The sequence below is a fragment of the Candida albicans genome, chromosome 4 (assembly GCF_000182965.3).
Source record: "Candida albicans SC5314 chromosome 4, complete sequence".
NCBI classification, from domain to species: domain Eukaryota; kingdom Fungi; phylum Ascomycota; class Pichiomycetes; order Serinales; family Debaryomycetaceae; genus Candida; species Candida albicans.
The window spans coordinates 800,703-821,797 of NC_032092.1; the positions used below are offsets into that span (position 1 = coordinate 800,703).

General features: G+C 28.4%; 9 protein-coding genes and 1 pseudogene across 10 annotated transcripts; 4 read left to right on the forward strand and 6 right to left on the reverse strand. All coding sequences in view use genetic code 12, as the record gives it.

Annotated features, from left to right (window-relative positions):
- Positions 1-15: 15 nt before the first annotated feature.
- Positions 16-1,350, reverse strand: CAALFM_C403780CA (putative RNA methyltransferase; the record flags this gene model as incomplete). The annotated part of the gene is made up of 1 exon (XM_704849.2): positions 16-1,350. The coding sequence occupies one exon, from the start codon at positions 1,348-1,350 to the stop codon at positions 16-18; it is 1,335 nt and encodes a 444-aa protein (XP_709941.2).
- Positions 1,351-1,624: 274 nt separating this feature from the next.
- On the forward strand, positions 1,625-2,932 carry RPN6 (proteasome regulatory particle lid subunit; the record flags this gene model as incomplete). Its single annotated transcript, XM_704848.1, has 1 exon — positions 1,625-2,932. The coding sequence occupies one exon, from the start codon at positions 1,625-1,627 to the stop codon at positions 2,930-2,932; it is 1,308 nt and encodes a 435-aa protein (XP_709940.1).
- Positions 2,933-2,969: 37 nt separating this feature from the next.
- NUP84 (Nup84p) lies at positions 2,970-5,504 on the reverse strand (the record flags this gene model as incomplete). The annotated part of the gene is made up of 1 exon (XM_704847.1): positions 2,970-5,504. The coding sequence occupies one exon, from the start codon at positions 5,502-5,504 to the stop codon at positions 2,970-2,972; it is 2,535 nt and encodes an 844-aa protein (XP_709939.1).
- Positions 5,505-6,639: 1,135 nt separating this feature from the next.
- CAALFM_C403810WA (uncharacterized protein) lies at positions 6,640-8,835 on the forward strand (the record flags this gene model as incomplete). Its single annotated transcript, XM_704846.2, has 1 exon — positions 6,640-8,835. The coding sequence occupies one exon, from the start codon at positions 6,640-6,642 to the stop codon at positions 8,833-8,835; it is 2,196 nt and encodes a 731-aa protein (XP_709938.2).
- A 47-nt stretch (positions 8,836-8,882) lies between these two features.
- HRQ2 (Hrq2p) lies at positions 8,883-10,151 on the reverse strand (the record flags this gene model as incomplete). The annotated part of the gene is made up of 1 exon (XM_705447.2): positions 8,883-10,151. One exon carries the CDS (start codon positions 10,149-10,151, stop codon positions 8,883-8,885), a length of 1,269 nt encoding a protein of 422 aa, XP_710539.2.
- A 1,113-nt stretch (positions 10,152-11,264) lies between these two features.
- Positions 11,265-15,587, forward strand: CAALFM_C403830WA (tRNA (guanosine(18)-2'-O)-methyltransferase; the record flags this gene model as incomplete). The annotated part of the gene is made up of 1 exon (XM_705448.2): positions 11,265-15,587. One exon carries the CDS (start codon positions 11,265-11,267, stop codon positions 15,585-15,587), a length of 4,323 nt encoding a protein of 1,440 aa, XP_710540.2.
- Positions 15,588-15,679: 92 nt separating this feature from the next.
- On the reverse strand, positions 15,680-16,603 carry RRP42 (exosome non-catalytic core subunit; the record flags this gene model as incomplete). Its single annotated transcript, XM_705449.2, has 1 exon — positions 15,680-16,603. One exon carries the CDS (start codon positions 16,601-16,603, stop codon positions 15,680-15,682), a length of 924 nt encoding a protein of 307 aa, XP_710541.2.
- A 635-nt stretch (positions 16,604-17,238) lies between these two features.
- CAALFM_C403850WA (FG-nucleoporin) lies at positions 17,239-19,017 on the forward strand (the record flags this gene model as incomplete). The annotated part of the gene is made up of 1 exon (XM_705450.2): positions 17,239-19,017. The coding sequence occupies one exon, from the start codon at positions 17,239-17,241 to the stop codon at positions 19,015-19,017; it is 1,779 nt and encodes a 592-aa protein (XP_710542.2).
- Positions 19,018-19,128: 111 nt separating this feature from the next.
- Positions 19,129-20,202, reverse strand: CAALFM_C403860CA (uncharacterized protein; the record flags this gene model as incomplete). The annotated part of the gene is made up of 1 exon (XM_705451.1): positions 19,129-20,202. One exon carries the CDS (start codon positions 20,200-20,202, stop codon positions 19,129-19,131), a length of 1,074 nt encoding a protein of 357 aa, XP_710543.1.
- A 209-nt stretch (positions 20,203-20,411) lies between these two features.
- On the reverse strand, positions 20,412-21,051 carry CAALFM_C403870CA (annotated as a pseudogene; the record flags this gene model as incomplete). The annotated part of the gene is made up of 1 exon: positions 20,412-21,051.
- Between the last annotated feature and the right edge of the window lie 44 nt (positions 21,052-21,095).

Sequence of the window (21,095 nt, forward strand, 5' to 3'; positions counted from 1 at the left end):
TACAAACTACTAGGGTTATGATTTTTGTACTTTTCTAGATTCTCTACCAAAAAGTTTATCTAAGAATGGTTTTTCATCAGGATTAATTGGATCTTCTGGTTTTTTAACAACCACCATCCAAGTTGTACTAAAATGAGCTCTTTTCTCTTTAGTTATATCTAAACCAGCTTCATCAATTAATTCACCTATATCTAAATTCCATCGACATTTCCAAGTTTCCATTCTTTTTTCACTTCTAAAATCTAAATGATTATTAATAAACCCCCAATTACTTCTACCATGTTCTAATAATACAATTCTCCCACCTGGTTTTAATAATTTAGCCATATTTTGTAATGCTTTAACTGGATCTTCATGACAACATAATCCAAAGGCTTCAACAATGGTATCATATTTAACATCTTGAGCAATATTACTCAAATCTTCGGCTTTACCCACGGCAAAAGCGACTTTTTTAAATTCAGGGAATGCCTTTTTAAATTTCTCTTTAGTAACTTCTACCATATTACGAGCAGAATCAATAAAAGTCAATGATTTAATTTGTTGAAGGTATAAATAAGGAATATTTCTCCCTGTACCACAAGAAACTTCTAAAACATCCCCCTTAGCTTGACTCATTAACCATTTTCTTTTACTACCCATAAATATACCTCGTTCTTCCCATTTCACAGCATCATCATATTCTTTAGCTTTAGAATCATAAAATGCCGTAGTATCTTCAGCATTTTGAATCGCTGGATTAGCATTGATTTTATCTTTAGAATCAATTTTATCAACTAATATCGGAACAACTTTACTTGCCAGTTCATATTTAACTTGATTTTGATACCAATCATTTAATTCTTGTGGAGTTGGATTGAACATTTCTTGATTAAATAAATTCTTACGTCGAAATTCTTTTCTCATTAATTGATAGATTTTATATTTTTTCAATTCTAATGGACGTAATTTTTCCAGATGATTCATTGATTTTAATACTAAATATTCATATTCCGATAAACTTGAAGGATCTTGAGCATATTTAGCATTAATATGTTTCAATTGTTTATCTTCATGATATCTATCTCGCATATAAAAATACATTGGTACTAAAGAAACAACAAACGCACATATATATACTTTTGGCATGGTTTTATTTTGAAATTGTTCCGAATTGGAATAATTAGTCCATCGTTTATACCAAGGTAATTGCGATTGTTTCTTTGCTTGTTTCCGTTCTTTATCATTCAATGGGAATGGATTATTCGATGATGATGATGTGGAATAATTTGTTCGACAAATTGGTAGGATTACCAGTTTTGGAACTGTCAATCTATAAGTGTTCCGTAATATCATTCGTTGTCCCAACATTGTTAGTTGTTTAATGACTTTCAATGATAATCTATAGGTGGATGGATGAATGAATGAATGAATGAAAAAAAAAAAAAAGCTTCGTTAATGCAAAATGAAGCATTGTAAAGTTTTTGTTTGTATGAGTGGAGAGAGTCGTGTAATGATGGATAATTTTTGTATGGTCAAATTTTTTTTTTTCCTGTTCTTATTTCAACACCAACAATTGAATGGCAAATCTCCTTCCTTCCTTCCTTCCTTTCTATCTATTCATCATTTACAACCATTGCAAAACATGTCTGGACAACAATTATTAGAAGAAGCTAGAAAAGCTGTAACTAATAAACAATATGATGAAGCAGAAATTAAATATAAACAAATAATCAACCCATCTGAATCTTCCACTTCTACTACTACTACCACCACCACCACCACCACAACGGCAAAACAATTACAACAACAAGAAAGTGCTATTTTAGAATTGGGTAAAATTTATGAAACTTTAAATGAACCTACTAAATTATCTGATTTAATTGCCGATTCTCGATCAATTTTAGGTAATTTTGCTAAATCGAAAACTGCCAAAATTGTTAAAACATTAATTGAAGATTTTGATAAATTATCAGCAAAAGATGAAAAATCTTTAGATATTCAAATTGATGTTACTAAATCTAGTATGCAATGGGCTATTGAATCGAAATTATCATTTTTAAGACAATCATTACAATTGAAATTGAGTGATTTATTATATCAAAAGAAACATCATCATGAAGCCATTAAAATTATTAATGAATTATTAAGAGAATATAAAAAATTGGATGATAAATCATCATTAGTTGAAGTTCAATTATTAGAACTGAAAATTTATCATGCATTAAGAAATATTCCTAAAGCTAAAGCAGCATTAACTAGTGCAAGAACTTCAGCTAATTCAATTTATTGTCCGACAATTTTACAAGCAGAATTAGATTGTCAAAGTGGTATATTAAATTCTGAAGATAAAGATTATAAAACTGCTTTTTCATATTTTTATGAAAGTTTTGAAGGGTTTAATAGTCAAGATGATCCAAGATCAATAATTGTTTTAAAATATATGTTATTAACGAAAATCATGTTGAATTTAATTGATGATGTTAATAATATTTTAAATAATAAAAATGTTATTAAATATAAATCTAAAGATATTGATGCTATGAAATCAATTGCTATGGCTTATTCAAATAGATCACTTAAAGAATTTGAAAATTCTTTATTGACTTATGCTAATGAATTAAAATCTGATGCAATTATAAAAAATCATTTTAATGCATTATATGATAATTTATTAGAACAAAATTTATTGAAAATTATTGAAAGTTATAGTTGTGTGGAATTATCTCATATTTCTAAAGTTATTGGATTAAATTTACAACAAGTCGAAGGTAAATTATCACAAATGATTTTGGATAAAGTGTTTTATGGGGTTTTGGATCAAGGTAATGGATGGTTAATTATTTATGATGAACCAAGAAAAGACGCTGCTTATGAAGCTTCTTTAGAATTGGTGAAAAATTTATCTAATGTTGTTGATTTATTATATGAAAAGGCATCTTCATTAAATTAAACTAAATATATAACATATATGTATAAAGAGTTTTTCTCTATATACTTTCAGTCGTCTTTGTAGTACCACTAAATATACCGGTAATACCTTGTTCACAAGAAATTATAGATAATTCTCCACATTTAGCCATAAATTCTTTAATACGACCACTCTTTATAAAACAATCTAAATAATCATTCAGTTGATCATCGGCAACTTCATTAATCAATTGATATGCTTGTTTAATATATTTCCAATTTTGAGCTCTAGCATTTTCATAGATTGTAAGTAATTCAATTATCAAATAAGGAATGTATAAAATTCTAAATTCTTGAACTATTGTTGTTGAAGAAGAAGAAAAAGAAGAAGGTGAAGGGCTTTCATTGTCATTGTTCAATTCAAGTAACCAATTTTGTAAAATATTCTTCAATACTTTTTCAGTCTTCTCTAATGAACTATTTACTGATGATCCCTTGAATGGATGTCCTTGAATTATAAATAATTTCCAATCATCAATTAATTTTAATGCTTCAATGAAATTAGTATATTCTATCAATTCTTGTTTAGTATCTTCAGTAATTTTTTCGTCTCCGTCTCCGTCTCTGTCTCTGTCTCCATCCTTTCTATCTTTGTCGTCTTCTGGTTTCAACCCAATAGTTTCTATATCATAATCAGATATCAATTGTTTAAAATTATTTTCTTTAGCAAATTTTTTCAAACTAGCTAATTTCCCATTAATTAAAAATCGACGTATCACTACAATAGTAGCATTAATGGCATCTCCATACATTTGATTTTCATAAAACCATTCAACAGCACGATATAATTTAAAATCAATTTCATCAACTGAAGATTCATCATCTTTAACTATTACAGGATCATTTTGTTGACGTTCATAATTCGGTGCCGTTTCTATCATCACTCTTTCCACAGTTCTTCTCAATACATTAATCAATTTATTATTATCATCATCTTCCACTATCACCATATCAGCATCAGCATCAACATCAACATTAACATTATCATTAACATTATCATTAACATTAACATTAACATCCCCATTATCTTTGCCTTCATTGATATTCACGAAAGGTTGAGTCAATTTTTTCGCTGCTTGTAATTGCCTTGTTTGTTGTTCCTTATCTGTTATTGATGAAAGAATCATAGAATAAGTCTCTCTAGCATCTTTTTCATCAGGAATAAATGATAAATAAACTGGAATTAATTCAGATTTATTGGTTTCAGACAACATTGAGATATAAAGTGTTATAATAGCAGTCAAATTCGCCAGTTGATCATCACCCCAAGGTTTTATAATTGCAATGAAAATAGATAAATGAACTAATATTCTAAGAATATTTTCATTATGGTTAACTAAATCTTGATTAAGATTTTCAATCAAAGATTCAAATTTATCTATCATAATAGCACCACTGATTATTCTTAACGGGTTACGACTTTCCAATGATACTTCTGAATTGGCATTTGATAAGATATTTAATATTTCTTCAATTGAATCAGATTGAGGTTTAGGAATAGAAATTGCCAACGATAATGATTCTTCACTGTTATTATTTTCCAAAATAAAGGATTGCAATTTATAGGATAATAATTGATAAGCATACAAAAGTAATGATTCTTCCCATGAATTCTTTGATGCCTTTAAATTTTCAGTAATATCACCTCCACTTAGATAATTATAAATCAATCTTTCATAATCATTTAACCCTTTTTGTTGTGATAATTTATAAACGGTTTCTTTCCATAATAATTTATGTTTAATCCCACTAGCAACCAGAATATTGGCGTCCTTAATCCCATCCAATACGGGGTCTATATAATCTTGAGCCCCACCAACTAATATCAATGCAAGGGCAAAATTCCCCGTATTGTTGGCATAATCAATTGCTTCTTGAATTTTCCCACCCAAAAGGAGTTTATATATAATGGCATAATTTTCCAGATCAATTAGTTGATCTTTAGGATCAATAATCTGATTTGTTCTTAATGGAGCATCAATATCTAATTTATCAACAATTTTATCAATACCTTTATTAATATTTAAAAGTGAATTCACTTCTTTTGTTTCAATGGCAATTTTTGTATTATGCCATTTTGTTTGTTCAATGTTGGCATCGTAATCATTAGCTAAATTTAAATTTGAATTATTGGTTGTTTGTTGAATCCAATTAATAATAATTAATAATTCTTTTAATTTAGGATGAGTTGATAAATATTTCTCTTGCTTTAATGATAATGATGAATATTCATGAATTTCAACATTATTTTCTTCTGGGTTTGATAATCGAAAAGAATATAATTCTTCGACAAGAATCCATAATTTTGTTTCTAAACTCCAATTTTCAAATTGTTCTCTAAGAATACTATCAGAATCATTTTTATTCTGTAATTCTTGTCCTAATTGTAATGCTTGTGTAGCTGCTATATTTTTAAATTTTTGTAAAAAATCAAATGGCAGTGGAGGTGAAGTTAATGATGTATTTGATTTGTCTAATTGATATCGTTCCAATGCCTGTGAGAATTGGACTTCAACACTGGTATTTTGATCGTAAGTTACTAAATCAATTGGCATTTCTAGTAAATTAGTGTCTTGTAGTTGAGTTGTAGCAATGATCTATACTGAAAATAGTGAGGATTATATGCTTTGTTCTTGGTTTAGTCTTTTTTGAATGATGAGATTGCAATTAAAGGTTGTAAAAAAAATAATCAACAAATGGAAAAAACAAAAAAAAAAAAAATTTGACCAAAGAGAAGAAAAAAAAAACCGGGTTTTTGAAAAGTTCACACGACCATAATAAAATCTATCACCAGTGACTAGAGAAGAAAAGGTTGTGGTACCAATAGTAATTCTAAAAACACCAATGTCTTGCTTGTCGATCGATACAAGTAGAAAGATAAATAAAGTTATTGTATTTTTCTTCTATGTTTGGTAGATTATGTAGAAGACTAAGAAGTCTTTGTTGCTGTTATGGAGCACCAAGAAGTGAGACAAAAAAGTGTTTGATTACTGTTGTCAAGTGAAATATCACTCTCTGTAACGTAGTTGAATCGTAATTTAACAAGAGATATCTTCATTAACAATAAAAGTATATCCTTCAAGAGTATAAGTGTCCAGAAATGTATAGATAGGGAGAGAAAGAAAAAAAAAAAATTAAAGGGACTGGAAGTTGGTGGTGGTGGTAGTGGTGGTGGCTATGGCGGTAGTGTGGTAGCAAACCGTACCACAGTAGTGGCAACAATAAGGCGAAGTAAAAAAACTAATCAGGACACACTACCACCCCTGCCACCACCACCAAACTAACTTGAAGGAGAGAAGAGAAACGACAACAGAAAACAAAAAAAAGAAAATTTCTGATCAAATTAATTTACTCCCTTTCTCACTCCCTCTCTCACTCCCCCACGTAATATATATACATACATACATACACAATCAATATCAAATATCAACTATATTAATCAACACCGACACATAATCTAGTTCTATTCCTACATTAACTATCAATCAATCCTACTGTTATTGTGTTGATAATCATAACAATTGATATTTTTCTAAGCTATTATTTGATTGTTCCCCTCCACAGTTATATTCTTTATCAATATCAATATCATTCAAAAAAAAAAACAACCTTATACACGGTAAAACCAAATTAACAAATATCAAATTCATCCATTATTTCAATTTAATTCTGTAGGCCAATTTTATTTCAATGTCTTCTGTTTTAAGAAATCAAGACAATCCTCCTACTATTTCCGAAGTTTCATCCACTACCAAAGAGAATACAGATAATTCTAATTCCAAACAAGAGGAGAAGGAGAAGGAGAAGGAGATATCATCTACAATTGAAAATCCCACATTTGTTGACGATGAAGAAGATAATAATCCATTTTCACACCATGGTGAAGGATTAACTAGTTTTATGACAGCAAACAGTTTCAATGAAGGACCAAATACCAAATCAGATAAAAGAACTACAAAAGAAAATAATAACAGCAGCAGCAACAACAACCGAGGTGACAACAACGATGACGACGATGACGATTCTTTACTATTATATAATACATCAAATAACAATAAGAGCAACAATGTTTCTAGAGTCAATCCAATGTTAAAGTCGACAGGAGAAGTTTTCAAGACAGTGAATATGAATTTTGAAAGTAGAGTAACCAAATTATTAAAACCAAATACAAAGATTAGAATACAAATTACTGAAGCTGGCAATTCCAATGAAGGAATGTCTAATCTGCTGAAGAAATATACTGTTTACACTATCAAATTAATTAATTTAGAGGATCCTAATAATGATATTCTAACAAGGAGAAGATATAGCGATTTTGAAAGCTTACGAGACGTATTAACGAAAATATTCCCACTTATTGTTATACCACCAATTCCTCCTAAGAATTATTTTGATTTTTCAATGTTGAATGGATTAGTGGGGAGTAATCATGAAAATTCATCACTTTCAGTTGCTGGTTCAAATGGTAATAGTGGTGGTAGTGGCGGTGGAGGTGCTAGTGGCGGAGCAGGTAGTGGAAGTGGCAATGGATCTATTATTACCAGTCCTAAAACTTATTCTTATATCAATTCCACTCATTTGACTAAAGGAAAATTAATTGAACATCGGAAAAGATTATTAACAAATTTTTTAAATAATTGTCTTGAGATAAAACAAATACGAAGTTTAGAATTTTTTGCCAAATTTTTAGATCCTAATGCTAATTGGGGTGATGAAATTGCTTTAATTCAAAGTCAATTACCAAAATCTATTTATCTACTGAATCCAGAAAATGGATTAAAAACTGATCCCATATATTCTAATCTACCCAATCCATCAAACAAAAATACAATATCTTTTTTCAAAGATAATAAAAAGAAATTGACGAAAAAAACCAACAAGTTGTTGAGTAATGGTAGTGAAAATCATGATATTGGTGTTGGTGGTGGCGGTGGTAGTATTGGGAATGGTGGAAATGGCGTAAATGGTAATGGTACTAATTCTCAAAGTCAATACATTGCCAATACATCAATGTTGGATGATATAAACAAGCGAATCATGGAGAATTATATTGGGTTATCTAATGATTATTCAAAATTAGGTAGTACATTTAATTCCTTTTCATTGATATTAGCTGAAACAACAACCACAACAACCACAGGGGTACTGTCTGCTACTAAGAAAAGTAATGATAATGAATTGAATTTAATTTTTGATAAAATTGGACAAGTTTTTGACAGGTCATACATTACAATCAATTCTTTGATTGGGGAATTAGAAACAAAGTTTTCTGAACCACTTGGAGAAATTGTTCAATATACAAGTATTATACATTACGTTGCCAAATATCAATCAAAAAAAATAAAGCAGAAATCAATGTTAGATAATGAAATAAAAGATAAACGGAAAACTTTGGAAGATTTGTTGAAAATAGAACGGGAATCCAATAGAATTGAAAATGCTATAAATTCCCAAGTTAAACCTAAAAACGGTAAATATAATCTTGAACAACAGCAACTGTCAACAGTATCGCCTGCACCACCACCTGGACCACCTCCATCATCTTCGTCTTCATCTTCTTCATCATCGAAATTCAAATTCCCTAGTTTCAAGAAAATCACTCAATATGTCAGTGAAATTATCGATCAAAACCCTGAAGTCACTAGAAAACAAAAAATAACTAATTTACAAGAAAAAATACAAATTCTAGAGAAATGTCAGAATATAATGTTGGCAGATTTATCATTTATAACTGATGAAGTCAATAAAAATATTCAATCATTTCAAAAAAGACAATTGAAAATGATTTATAAAATCTTGTTACTTTATAATAAACAACTTATTGGTTGGGCAAAGAAAAATATAGATATTTGGGAAGAAGTTCGAGATGAAATTGCAAAGATGTAAAAGCATATTTATATATATATATATATATACTTATATATAGTTGAAATTTATTTAGATAGGTATTGAATAACTGCTTCGCCCCATTCATCAGAACGTTTATAATGAGCTATATCTTTAGGAAATCCTTTTATAGCACCAATTAATCTATCACAAACTTCTTTACCCTCACTTTTAATTTGAGCCAACGGTAAAAGATAAGTTCTAATTGTAAACACAATTGCACCTGATTTAGGTAATTTTGTTAATACTTGTCTTTCACTTCTATAATGTACTTGATTTTCAAAATCCAAATCTTCAAATTTCAACAGTTCAAGAACATCACCACCTTTAGGATTATGATAACCTTTATTAGAATCATCAACATAGAATTTATTATGAGTTTGAATTGAAAAATTCAGTCTGGTGACAAATTGACCTGGTGATAATCTATTGAAAAATCTATTCATGGATATTTTCAATTTTGATTCATAACCAGGAATAGGATGATGAATAAATGATAATGGAGTATTAAATCTATCAATAGGATTAAATCCAGCAGCAAACGCAAACACTCCAGCTTTGAAAAAATATTCATTACCACCATTTTCTTCTGATTCTCTAGTTGGATCTTTTAATAAAATGATGAAATCTTCTTCAATATTTTCAGCTAAAAATTCTTGTAATTGATAAGAATCAAATTCAACATCATCAATTGAATTTGGTATAGGGTATTTTTTATTGGTGATCAAATTATAAATCAAATTTTCATCTTCTTGTATTTTGAAACAAGTGGGATATTTATCACACATATAATTCATGACAATTCCATAAAATTCTTTAATTGCAAGAATGGCTTCCGGAGTAGAAAATAATGTCGATGATCGAAGATCTTTTGTAGATGGATAATCAGGGTGATTATTATTAAGAATTTTAGATTTAGTTTCAATTCGTGATTTATAAGTTGGTTCAATTAATAACCAATCTTGAGGATCTAAAGTACGAATCCCCATGGTTAATTTATATTCAGCATTTTTGAAAGGATATGATTTTATTGGTTCTATTTGATCCCATTGGAAATCTGTCACAGGTGTGGGTTTTAATGGTTGATATTCTTTTGATTTGTCATATAATAATTTTGAAGATTTTAAGGTTTGCAATGGGGGTTTATCACTGCTGACGGTCTTGTTTTTAGTTGGAACCTTCCAGTAAAAATAGTATATAAATACTAGAGTTGAAATTGAAATGATAAATATTGTTGTTTGTACATTTGTATAATTACTTGGGGTGTAATAATTGTTAGTGAATATTTGTAAAAATTCAGTTTTATTGGAGTACATTAAAATTTTTAAACTTAATGTGAATGTGAATTGGAATTCAATATGATTGTAGCTGGGAAAAGAAGAGAACAAAAATAGACAAATAGGGAATATGCTATTATATATATATATATACCTTTTCCAGTAAATAAATAAGACTGGTTGATATCTTTTTCTTGGATTAATTGATTGGTCAATAATAGTGGGTTTTAATTTAGATTGTGTTAAGGAAGTACTTTGTTGGGAATCATCTAGCGATGCTTCTAGGGGCGGGGGCGGAATTCGCTTACCACTACCACCACCACCCACTCACCCACCCGCTTGATTTTGTGTTAATTTTCGTCCAAATTTCAACGGTGATACACAAAACACTCCGGAACCGGAGCGTTTCATTTTTCCTCCACCGGATATTGTTTCCTAAATTGAAGTTAAAGAAAGAACTGGATTTACAAAAAGATATCCATAATCACAAGCTATAAACATACCCATTTTCCTCCAAATAAGTCTACAAGGGTTGAAATAATGATTTTTCACCACAACAACAACTGCAATTATCCTTACTACTGATGATTGTGGAATTGATTCAAGTTTTCTAAGTTTGTGTGTCGGATCACGAATCCCGATCTCAACATATGAGTAGTACTTACAACGCACGCCAAAGGGGGAGAGAAAGAAACAAATCCATATAAACTTCATTATAGATAGGCAATAGTTGCACTTTTTAATGCCAAGAGATACATTCTATTATGTTCTCTTTCCCTTCAAGAAAAGCTAGTCAGTTATCGTTATTAACTGTTCTTCATCTTCATAACAATTTAGTATTGTTTCTAACTAGTTAAAATTTTTTTTTGTAACCTATTGGTTTTATTCACACAGCTGAAGCTTCCACAAATTCATATCATCAATTAGCCCCACATTATGTGGCTATCTACATAATAAATGTCAATTGCATATAATTCTATCAAATCCAACGCTACCAACTAAGTATTGTATTGAGGTCGTGTATATGATTCAGATGAGTTGCTAAACAAAAAAAAAAAAATTTATTTTCAGATTCATTTTCAATCAACTTCGTACTTTTCAATAACTATTTTACAACCATTACATCTGACAACTTTTTGCAACTTAGGTGATATGAGTTCAGCATTATTGATAGCTAAATATTTGGGAGCTGAAAAGCAAGCTGAATTAATAGAGAACTTACTAGTAGATATTCAAAAAGAAAATACCGAAAATGATCACAATGTTGAAGTCTTGATTGAATTATTAGATGGATTCAATCTTGATAAATATCCTCAATTTTATAATCAAATATTAAATTTTTGTAATAAAAAGCTTTTGATGGAAAATGAATTAGAAATCATATTGAAATTTGTTTATAAAATTCCTCAATTGAAACAAGATATACTTGAAAGAATCATTCAATTATTATATGGCTACATTAAAGAACAAATTTATTATTTCAATCAACAATTGATTAAACTCATTCCAATATCTATAGTTGATAATAAACAGGACTCAACTATTGATTTGATCACTAGTGATGAATTAATATTGTTGTTTCAATTTTTACAATCATTGTTTACTACTACTACTACTGCTGGTAATGATGATACTATCATTCTTGAAATTGATTATTTGTTGTTGTTATTTTTGGGAATCAATGACAAACAAGTATCAAATGTCACTTCCAAGTTATTACGTTGGAGAATGAATTCAATTAGTCAAAAAATTGAAGGTCAATTGATTTGGGATATAATATTTACTTTAGAAAGTACTAATCTTGAATTTCATAAAAGCCATGCCTATATATTATGGTTAAGATATTTAAACACTGGATTAATTGCCAACGATACATTCCAAACTATTATTCAGAAATCAGATTATTGGAAGTCCTTACAACAAGGATTAATTAGTGATTCTCATGAATATCGTAAGTTCAGTTTATCAATATTACAAGTATCTTTAACGTCAATTAATACCGATCTTAATAATGATTATATTGTTTGGGAAATCACCGATAAACAAAAATACCTTAATGAATGGTCAAGATATATGACATTATATGAAATTATTGCCATTGATACTTCATTAAATCAAGCTGAAGCAGGTCAAAATGATATCACAGGGTTAATCTCACCAACTTCTTTGATTCCTTCTTCTTGGGGGTGGTGTTTATTATCAACAGGTCTTCAAGCTACCCTTGAATCAGTTAGAAAATTCACATTAAGACTTCTTTTATCGATCCCATCAGAAAATTTATATTTAATCAAACATGGATTACCTATTTTGGAGAAAGCATTTTTACCCAATTTAATGAATGCATCTAATTTAAATGTGAAAATCACTTCTAATGATAAATTAGATTGTGAATATGCTTATCAATTGAAAAATTATATTTGTAATATGGTTAAGAATTTATCAACTGATCAAGAACTCCAAGATATAACATTATCGATATTAAGAGTATTGGCAGATTTAAAAGATAGTTATGGTCCTTCAAGAATATTGGTTTTGCATGGATTATATGATGGATTAAATCATCAAGCCAATAGGAAACAAGTATTACAATATGGAATTCATGATATTCCATTATTAGTATTATTTGAAAAAAAATGTGAAGGAGAAATATATGAAAGATATCATCAAAATCTTAATTTAAGGTTATTACTTAATTTCAAATTAGATATAAAATCATTTTTATCAACATTAAATAAATTCATTAAACATAATGGATTTGAATTATTAAAAGAAAATCATCAATTATTTACCAATTATATTCAAGATGTGCCAATAGAGAAATTTATGTCCCATCAAGAATTAGGTGATTGTGGACCAGAATACAAGGCATTGTTTTTAGGTATTACCGATAAAGATATTGGCGCTGTTCTTGAAGAAGAATCTCAAGAGAAAGATTTGTTATTGGCCAAATTATTTGCATCTGGTCTTAAAACAACCGAATTAAAGAAATTCAATTCAAGATTACAAAAACTTGTTTTACTGGATGATATGGAAATCATACAAACATTAAGTCAAGCTGAATTTGAATTGATAGGAATCCCTGACAATGAAGACATTTCCAAATTATGGGAAACCATAAAAAATGAAATCCAATCAAACGAATATAGAATTCTTGAAGAGTGTCTTTATAAATTTAGACTTTTCAATCAAATTTATAAAAATTCAACTTTCCAATTTGAAAATATAACCACGATTATTGATTTCCATAGAATCATGTTAAACAATTCTTATGAAACATCGAAAACTTCAAGATTTTTTTATAAATTAAAAGATGAAATCTTAGGTGAATACTATACTACTTTAAACCTTACTTTTGAGAAAACCACCACAAACACAAATGCCAGCATTAACATCTCAGCTATTCTAGATGTATTAAATCCTGGTATTGTTCAAAATAAAGCCAATTACAATATGGTAAATTTAGTTTATCATTATCTTGAAATAACTGAAACACCTGAATCAATTTATCAAATTGTAGAGTTTTTAAGTGAATTATGGTTTAATTTATCTGCCACAAGATTGAAATTACAAGCATTACCATTACATCTTTCCATTATAAAAACATTTTTCCACCCCAAAGTGGTTTTCTCAAAGGTAGATAAAGATGAAGAAGAAGAAGAAGATATTATTATTAGTGATATGTTACATAAATTTGGTATTTCAATTATTGAAAATTCTAAAGTTAGAAGAAGTTTTTTACCAACTTTAACTTTATGTTTATCAAATTGTCAAATTCAAAATCAAAAACAATTTGAATCATGTCAATGGATTCCTGAACTTTTAATTAAAGCATATTTAATATATCAACCAAAAGCTCATTTTTTCATTCTCCCCATAATATTAGCTGATATTTATGATAAACAGGTTGCTATTAATTCTAATTCTAATATTTATCATCAAGTTTATGGAGATGAAGAAATTAGTGCACGAATTAATCTTTTGGCAATTTTCAATTCTATAAAATCATCAAGTTTCACTCAATCCGTTTATGATTATATAATTGATAATCAACAATATTTCCATTTATTCAAACCATTAAAGAGTACTGATGCATTAGAAGAATGGACGAGAATGCAATTATATTCAATAATATTATCATTATCTGATAATTTAACTAATATTGATTTGGATATTTTCCTTGCTAGATTAGCCACAGAACCAAGTCCAATGGTTCGTTCTTATATTGAATGGATAATTGCTCTTAAATTAAGTGATAATGGAAATTATGTTGACAAATTATTAAATGAATTATTCCAGAAAATAAATATTCTAAAACCTTCAGTGGTTACATCATATTTGAAAATATTATTCTTATTCATTCAACAACAATCCACCACCAAGGAATGTCAATTATTAACAAAACTTTTATATACGGTTATCCCTGGATGTACCGTATCACGTAAAATGATTAGACATTTTTCACTATCATTAATAATTTCTATTCATGATGAAATTAAAAGGAAAAATTTACCTTTAGATCCTCGTGTACTTGATATTGTCAATAATATGTATTTAAATGCCATTGAATCAGAAACATTTGCTCAATATAGAAGTGGTGATGAATTATTATGGGATATTGTCAAAGATTTAACTTTGGTCAATATTTCTGGTGGAGTTATGTTAAGATTATCTGATAGAACTGATTTAGATTTTATTAAAAAAGAAAATTTTGATAAATATCTTTCTCAGGATCAAATCAATTTATTGAAATATGATATTGGTCAAGATCCTCAATTATGGATGATAAATGAAGAAAAAGAAGAAGAAGAAGAAGAGGATTATGATAAGAAGAGAAAATTGAACTTGAAGAAACCAATTGTTACTCCTATTAAACCAGTAGACAGTAATGAAGTGTCGTCTTCATCATTTTTACAAACTAAAAGTGGTGCCTGGAATACAATTATGGATGCTGATGCTGTTGTTGATGATGTTAATAATACTAATAACAGTGTTCGAGGATCAGAAATTCCAAGAAGTGAATTAATTGTTGTTTCTTCATTAGTTGATAAACCACCAAATTTAGGTGGGATATGTCGTTTATGTGATGTTTTAGGAGCAGGGTTGTTAACATTACATGATATTGAAGTTAAAAATCATATCAACTTTAAAACCGTTGCCGTTACTGCTGATCAATGGATGCCTATGATTGAAGTTAAAATGGAAAATATTAAACAGTATTTATTAGATAAGAAACGTGAGGGTTATACATTAATTGGATTAGAACAAACTGATAAATCAATTGAATTGAACAATGATTTGAAATTTCCTAAAAAATCATTGATTTTGATTGGTAAAGAACGTGAAGGTATTCCTGGTGATTTATTAGCTGAATTAGATTTTTGTGTGGAAATTAAACAAGTTGGTATTGTTAGATCAATGAATATTCAAACTGCTACAGCAATCATTGTTCATGCTTATTCTTCACAACATTGTTAAAAATATATCAAGCAAGACAAACGAAATGACCCTATTATTGTATTTAAATTGCATTTATATATATATATATATATTTATAACTTTTTGATGTATTAAAATATAGAACCATCATTATCATCATTATCTTCTTCTATTAAACTATCTAATGCTCTTATAATATTCGGGCAATATTTATTGCATAATGTTAATGATTGAATCAATAATGATTGATCCAATCCTTTAAAATTTGAATTATTGGAATTGACAGCAAAATTAGTATTTGATATTGGTGTAATGACTTTATTATTATAAAAACTTATAATTAACCCATTTTCTAAAACTTGTTCTTCTTCAAATGATGGATCCAAAATTAAATTTTTCCCAATGACTCCAATTGTTATAAAAATTGGTGGTTGAAATTTCGTTGATGATCCACCCTTTCTAGTATTAGCATTTAAATGATAATCTTGGATTAATTTAGCATTTTCCCAATCATCGCTAAATGTTGGTAATTCAGCAATTTCTTCATCATTAACATCACTAATCAATAATGGTAATCTAGTAGTTTTCAATGCTAAATAATTGGCTATTGAAATCAAACTTAATGGATAACATGAATGACTTATTATAATACAGTCGATATATAGTTTAAATGTATATTTACTTGTCAATTTCAAAACTTCAAATGGGAAATTTTGTTGTAATAAATTGGTTAATTGGAATTTTAAATTGGCAACATAATTTGAATCATCACGATGTCCCACAATATCAATATCCACCTCAATTAGATTATGACCTTGTTGTTGCTGTTCTTCTTCTTCTTCCAGAATCAATACTACTTTTGATTTGACACTAACAATACATTCACTACCATCTTCAGTTCTAACACGAGCTGATCCATTAGATCCTGGTAAAAATGAAGTTTTGGCAACTAAAGGACGATATTGATGAATTGATCGTAAATCAGGTCTTATTATTGGTTGTTGAGTTAATGAATCATATAAATATGACTTTTCTGCTGGTGATAGTTGAACCATAGTATAGGTGTATACGGTGGGGGGTAGGAGGAGATGTCTATAAGTAAGTTTGATGTAATTGAATCCCATCGCTTTTTTTTTTCAACTCATTTTTCCGCAAGAAGACTTTGATTGATTAATTCTATCATCACCATCAAAGACTGATGATGAAGAAGATTAGATACACTAAGAAGTTAGACAATTTAAGACCCATTGAATGAATTAACAGTCCTATACTTTTTTTATACTATCAACTCTTTAATAAGATGGTTACATACCAGTATTGATATCTTTGTAATTCTTCTGTTTATTTTTACATCAATTTCAAAATACACCCAAAAAAGTTACCTAAACTAAACTATATCAATGTCAAATTAAATAACTTTTATTTAATTAATATAACCCCCCCCCCCCCAAGTCGATTAATCTTTCTCTTATAATTTGAAACTAATAAATGAAATGTATATATTAATTCATCAAATAACTTATTATGGCCGGGTAATTTGTCCAGTCATAAATTTTTCTTCTCATTGCAAAGAATTTCAATTCAAGGAAAAAGTCAAAACAACAAAAATTGGCTTGATCAATCAATCTTTATTCATCACCTCAATAGAATTCATTCAATTCATTCAGTTCAACTCTTTAACTACTAGAAAATGTCTACATTATTTGGAGGTCAGCAACTGACTCAACCTAGTTTGTTTAATACCTCATTCAATTCAGCATCTATACAACAGCAACAACAGCAACAACAACAGAATCAACAAAATCAACAACCGCAACAACCGCAACAACCACAGCAACAGCAAACCCAACAAATTCAGCAACAACAACCACAGCTATTTAATACACAACAATACTATCAACAACAACAACAACAACAACAACCTCTTTGGTTACAAAATCAGAAAAAGAGAACAATACCTAATCATTTAGTTCCTAAAAAGAAACAAAGTTTCCAACTAGGCACCACTAATAACAACAATCATAATAATAAACTCAATTCTAAGAATAAAAATAAAACTGGTAAAAATAGATCCAATAATGGTGATTTGAATGGTGGAGATTTAATTATATCTAATGATGATAATGATAATGGACAATTCAATTTATTATCATTTGGATCAAATTTAAATCGTCGAGTAACCAGTGGCAGTGGCAGTGGCATTAGTGGATCATTATTAGATAGAAACACTAGTATTGCTAGTTTATTTGATAATTCAATAGGTGATTTATCAAGAATTGATGATAGCTTTATTGGTGGTGATAATACTATTGATGATATTAATGATGATGGTAATGGGAATAATAATGGTGATGGATTTGGAAATGATTTACCACCAAAGAATTCAATGTATGATTTGAGTAATATTAATGGTAGTGGCAAGGGAACAAGAGATAAAAATGGAATTAATTCTGATAGTAAATTTGAATCATTTATAAATAAAGATCCAAAAACATTTGATAGTGTTTTCAATAAATTTCAAGAATTTACTCCAATTCTTGACCCTAATAATGTTAATGTCAATACTAATGGTTTTGGTGGTACAAGTGGTGTTGATGAGAAACCAAATACCACAAACAATAATGATATTCTTCAAAATCAGAAACATTATAATCTGGCAATTATTGTATTTGGATATCCTGAAAATTTATCAATTGAAATCATTAAATTTTTTCAAAGTTTTGGTAGAATTTTAGAAAAATTTGATACTACATCAACCATTGGTTCAAGTGGGAGTACTAACAATAATAATAACATTAAAGAAATTTTAATAAATTTGGCTGCCAACAGCAATAACAACAACAACAACAACAATACTATCACTAACAAGATTGTTCCTATATTTAGTGGTAAACATTGGATTAAATTAACCTTTGATAATCCTAATTCTGCATTACAAGCATTACAAGAAAATGGAAATGTTTTCAATGGTTCAATAATTGGAGTTGTACCTTATCATAAAAGTATTATTGAAAAATTAGAAAATCGGAAAATTTTCATCAACGATAATGATAGTACTATTATGGGAGAAGGAAATTTAGATATTCCATTAGATAAAGTGAATCAAATTATTAATCAACAATCAAAACTTGTTAGTACACCTGGTGGTACCCTTAACAAAAACAACAACAACAGTAACAACAACATTATTGGTGAGACTATTCCTACAAGTTCAACTACTACAACAACAACAACAACAACTGGTGGAGGATCATTATATAATCGATTAGATATAAAACCAATTTCTAAAGATCAAATATTTTTAAAAGATAATCTTAATAGTAGTAGTACTACTACTAATACTAATGGTGGAGATTCTCAAAATGGAGGAAATAATGATGGTAATAAAACCATTAACAATAATAATAAAGAAAAATTAGGAGTTTGGGGTAATTTATCAAAATATATTTTTGGTTTCCATGATTTATAGAAAAATGTCTCTTTATCGTTTATTGATTGTAAAAAAAAAAAACTAATATTAATATACATACATACATTTATATATATATATATATATAGAAGAATATAATATCTGTTTTATTCATCTCCATCCAGGTTTTGGTCTTTCGGGAGAATCAGAAGGTCTTCGTCTTGTTGGAGATGGTGATCGATAAGGATAATTTGGATATCCAAATGAATTATTATGCTGGGAGGACTGTTGTTGTTGGGATAGTTGTTGTTGTTGTTGATGTAATTGTTGTGGATTGACTGTATTAGGAGATGAATGATGATAAGTTCCTCGATGTATTGGAGATGGTGATTTAAATGGAGAAAATCTATCTCTATCCTGATCATCGTTAGTTATTGTTGTATTACCAATTCCATCAAATTCTAATCGTGGTTGTCTTGTTGGTGATAATAATTTATTAGGACTAGTAGGTCTTGAACGTATTCTTGAAGGTGAATGAAATGAATTATTATTATTATTGTTATTATTATTATTGTTATTAATATTAGGATTTGAATATCGACGACTCATCGTTGTTCCACGTGTAGGACTTGGAGTTCTATCATATCGATTAAATGATAAATTACTATTCAATGATGGTGTTTGAGTTGAATATCTTGATGGTTGAGGTAAATAAGTCAATGGTGTATTCATAATTAGATTATCATTATTCCTACCACTATGATAACGTGAACTTTGTTGATAACGACGATTTTGATTCCAATTGGAACTAGTATTAAATGTTCTATCATAATCATCATTGATATAGTTATCATTATTATTATTATTACTATAGTGTGCAACACTATTTGCTCTACTAGTTAATCTCAGATTAATAGCTGTTGAACAAGATGAAGTCAATGGTTCTAATTCCAATTGTTGAGGTAAAATTTGTGAATCAATATCACCATATTCAGTAATTGGTTTACCTTTAATATCATGAGTTATAAATACTTTCAGTTTACTAAATGAATAAGGTTTTTGATCATTTAAACTAATCAGATAATGAGGTCCCAATGTAGCATCAATCATGGCATCTTTTTTCAATTGATTAATTTTTGGATTAACAAATTTTTTATTATATTCTTGAAACATTTCTTGATATAAAATTTGTTTATCATTAATTAATTGTAAAAAAAATTCAATAAATTTATAAAATATAATCATGATTAAACATATTAAAATTAATATATTTAAATAAAAATATGATGGATAAATAAAATTATAATTAGAATCATCAGTAAAACTAGTGTTGCTGTTGTTCTCACCAATTAAATAATAGATGATATAAAGATTTATTGGATTAAGACCAATAAATAAATACAAGGAAAATTTAGAAGGATCCCAACCCCCATGCCAAATTTCATTATCATCAATCAATTCATTAGTTGATCCATAATAATTGATGATTCATTAAAACTATTCAGTCCCTGTTTCTTCTTCCAGTTCTTGCTCATTTTGGAAAAATTTTAATAAAAATGCTAAAATTTCAATTATAAATGATAATCTTTCAATTGATGATTTGAAAACATTTTTCGATTTTGGTTTTAATTTACAATATAATAATCCATAACTTTTTCTTTTCGTAAATAATTTAGCGGCATTGAATAATCCAATAAATATAATTAACCAATTAATAGATTTTAATACCCATAAAACAGTAGTTGTAAATGGAACATCAACAATTTCCTTATCACCAATAGAGCTAGTGGTTCTTTCTTGTGGTTGTTTGGATGAATTATAAATTATATTATTTTTCAATTTTTCATATTGAATATAATTAGAATCAAACAAGATATTTTGTGATCGTTTATTAATATAATGATAATAATTTAAAATTGATTGAATTATGGAAAAAATCGTGATGGAAATTATCCCCAAGGGTAAAGCAATGATATAATTATATTGATCCCAATCAATTGAAGCATGAAGTTCATGTAAATATAAATATAAATCAAATGGGAATGATTGAATTTGAGAAACTAATGATTGTTTCCTAATATGTTTCCTAGACATTTTTAGGCAAGTAGACAAGTAGGCAGTGGGTTATAGCTGTAAAT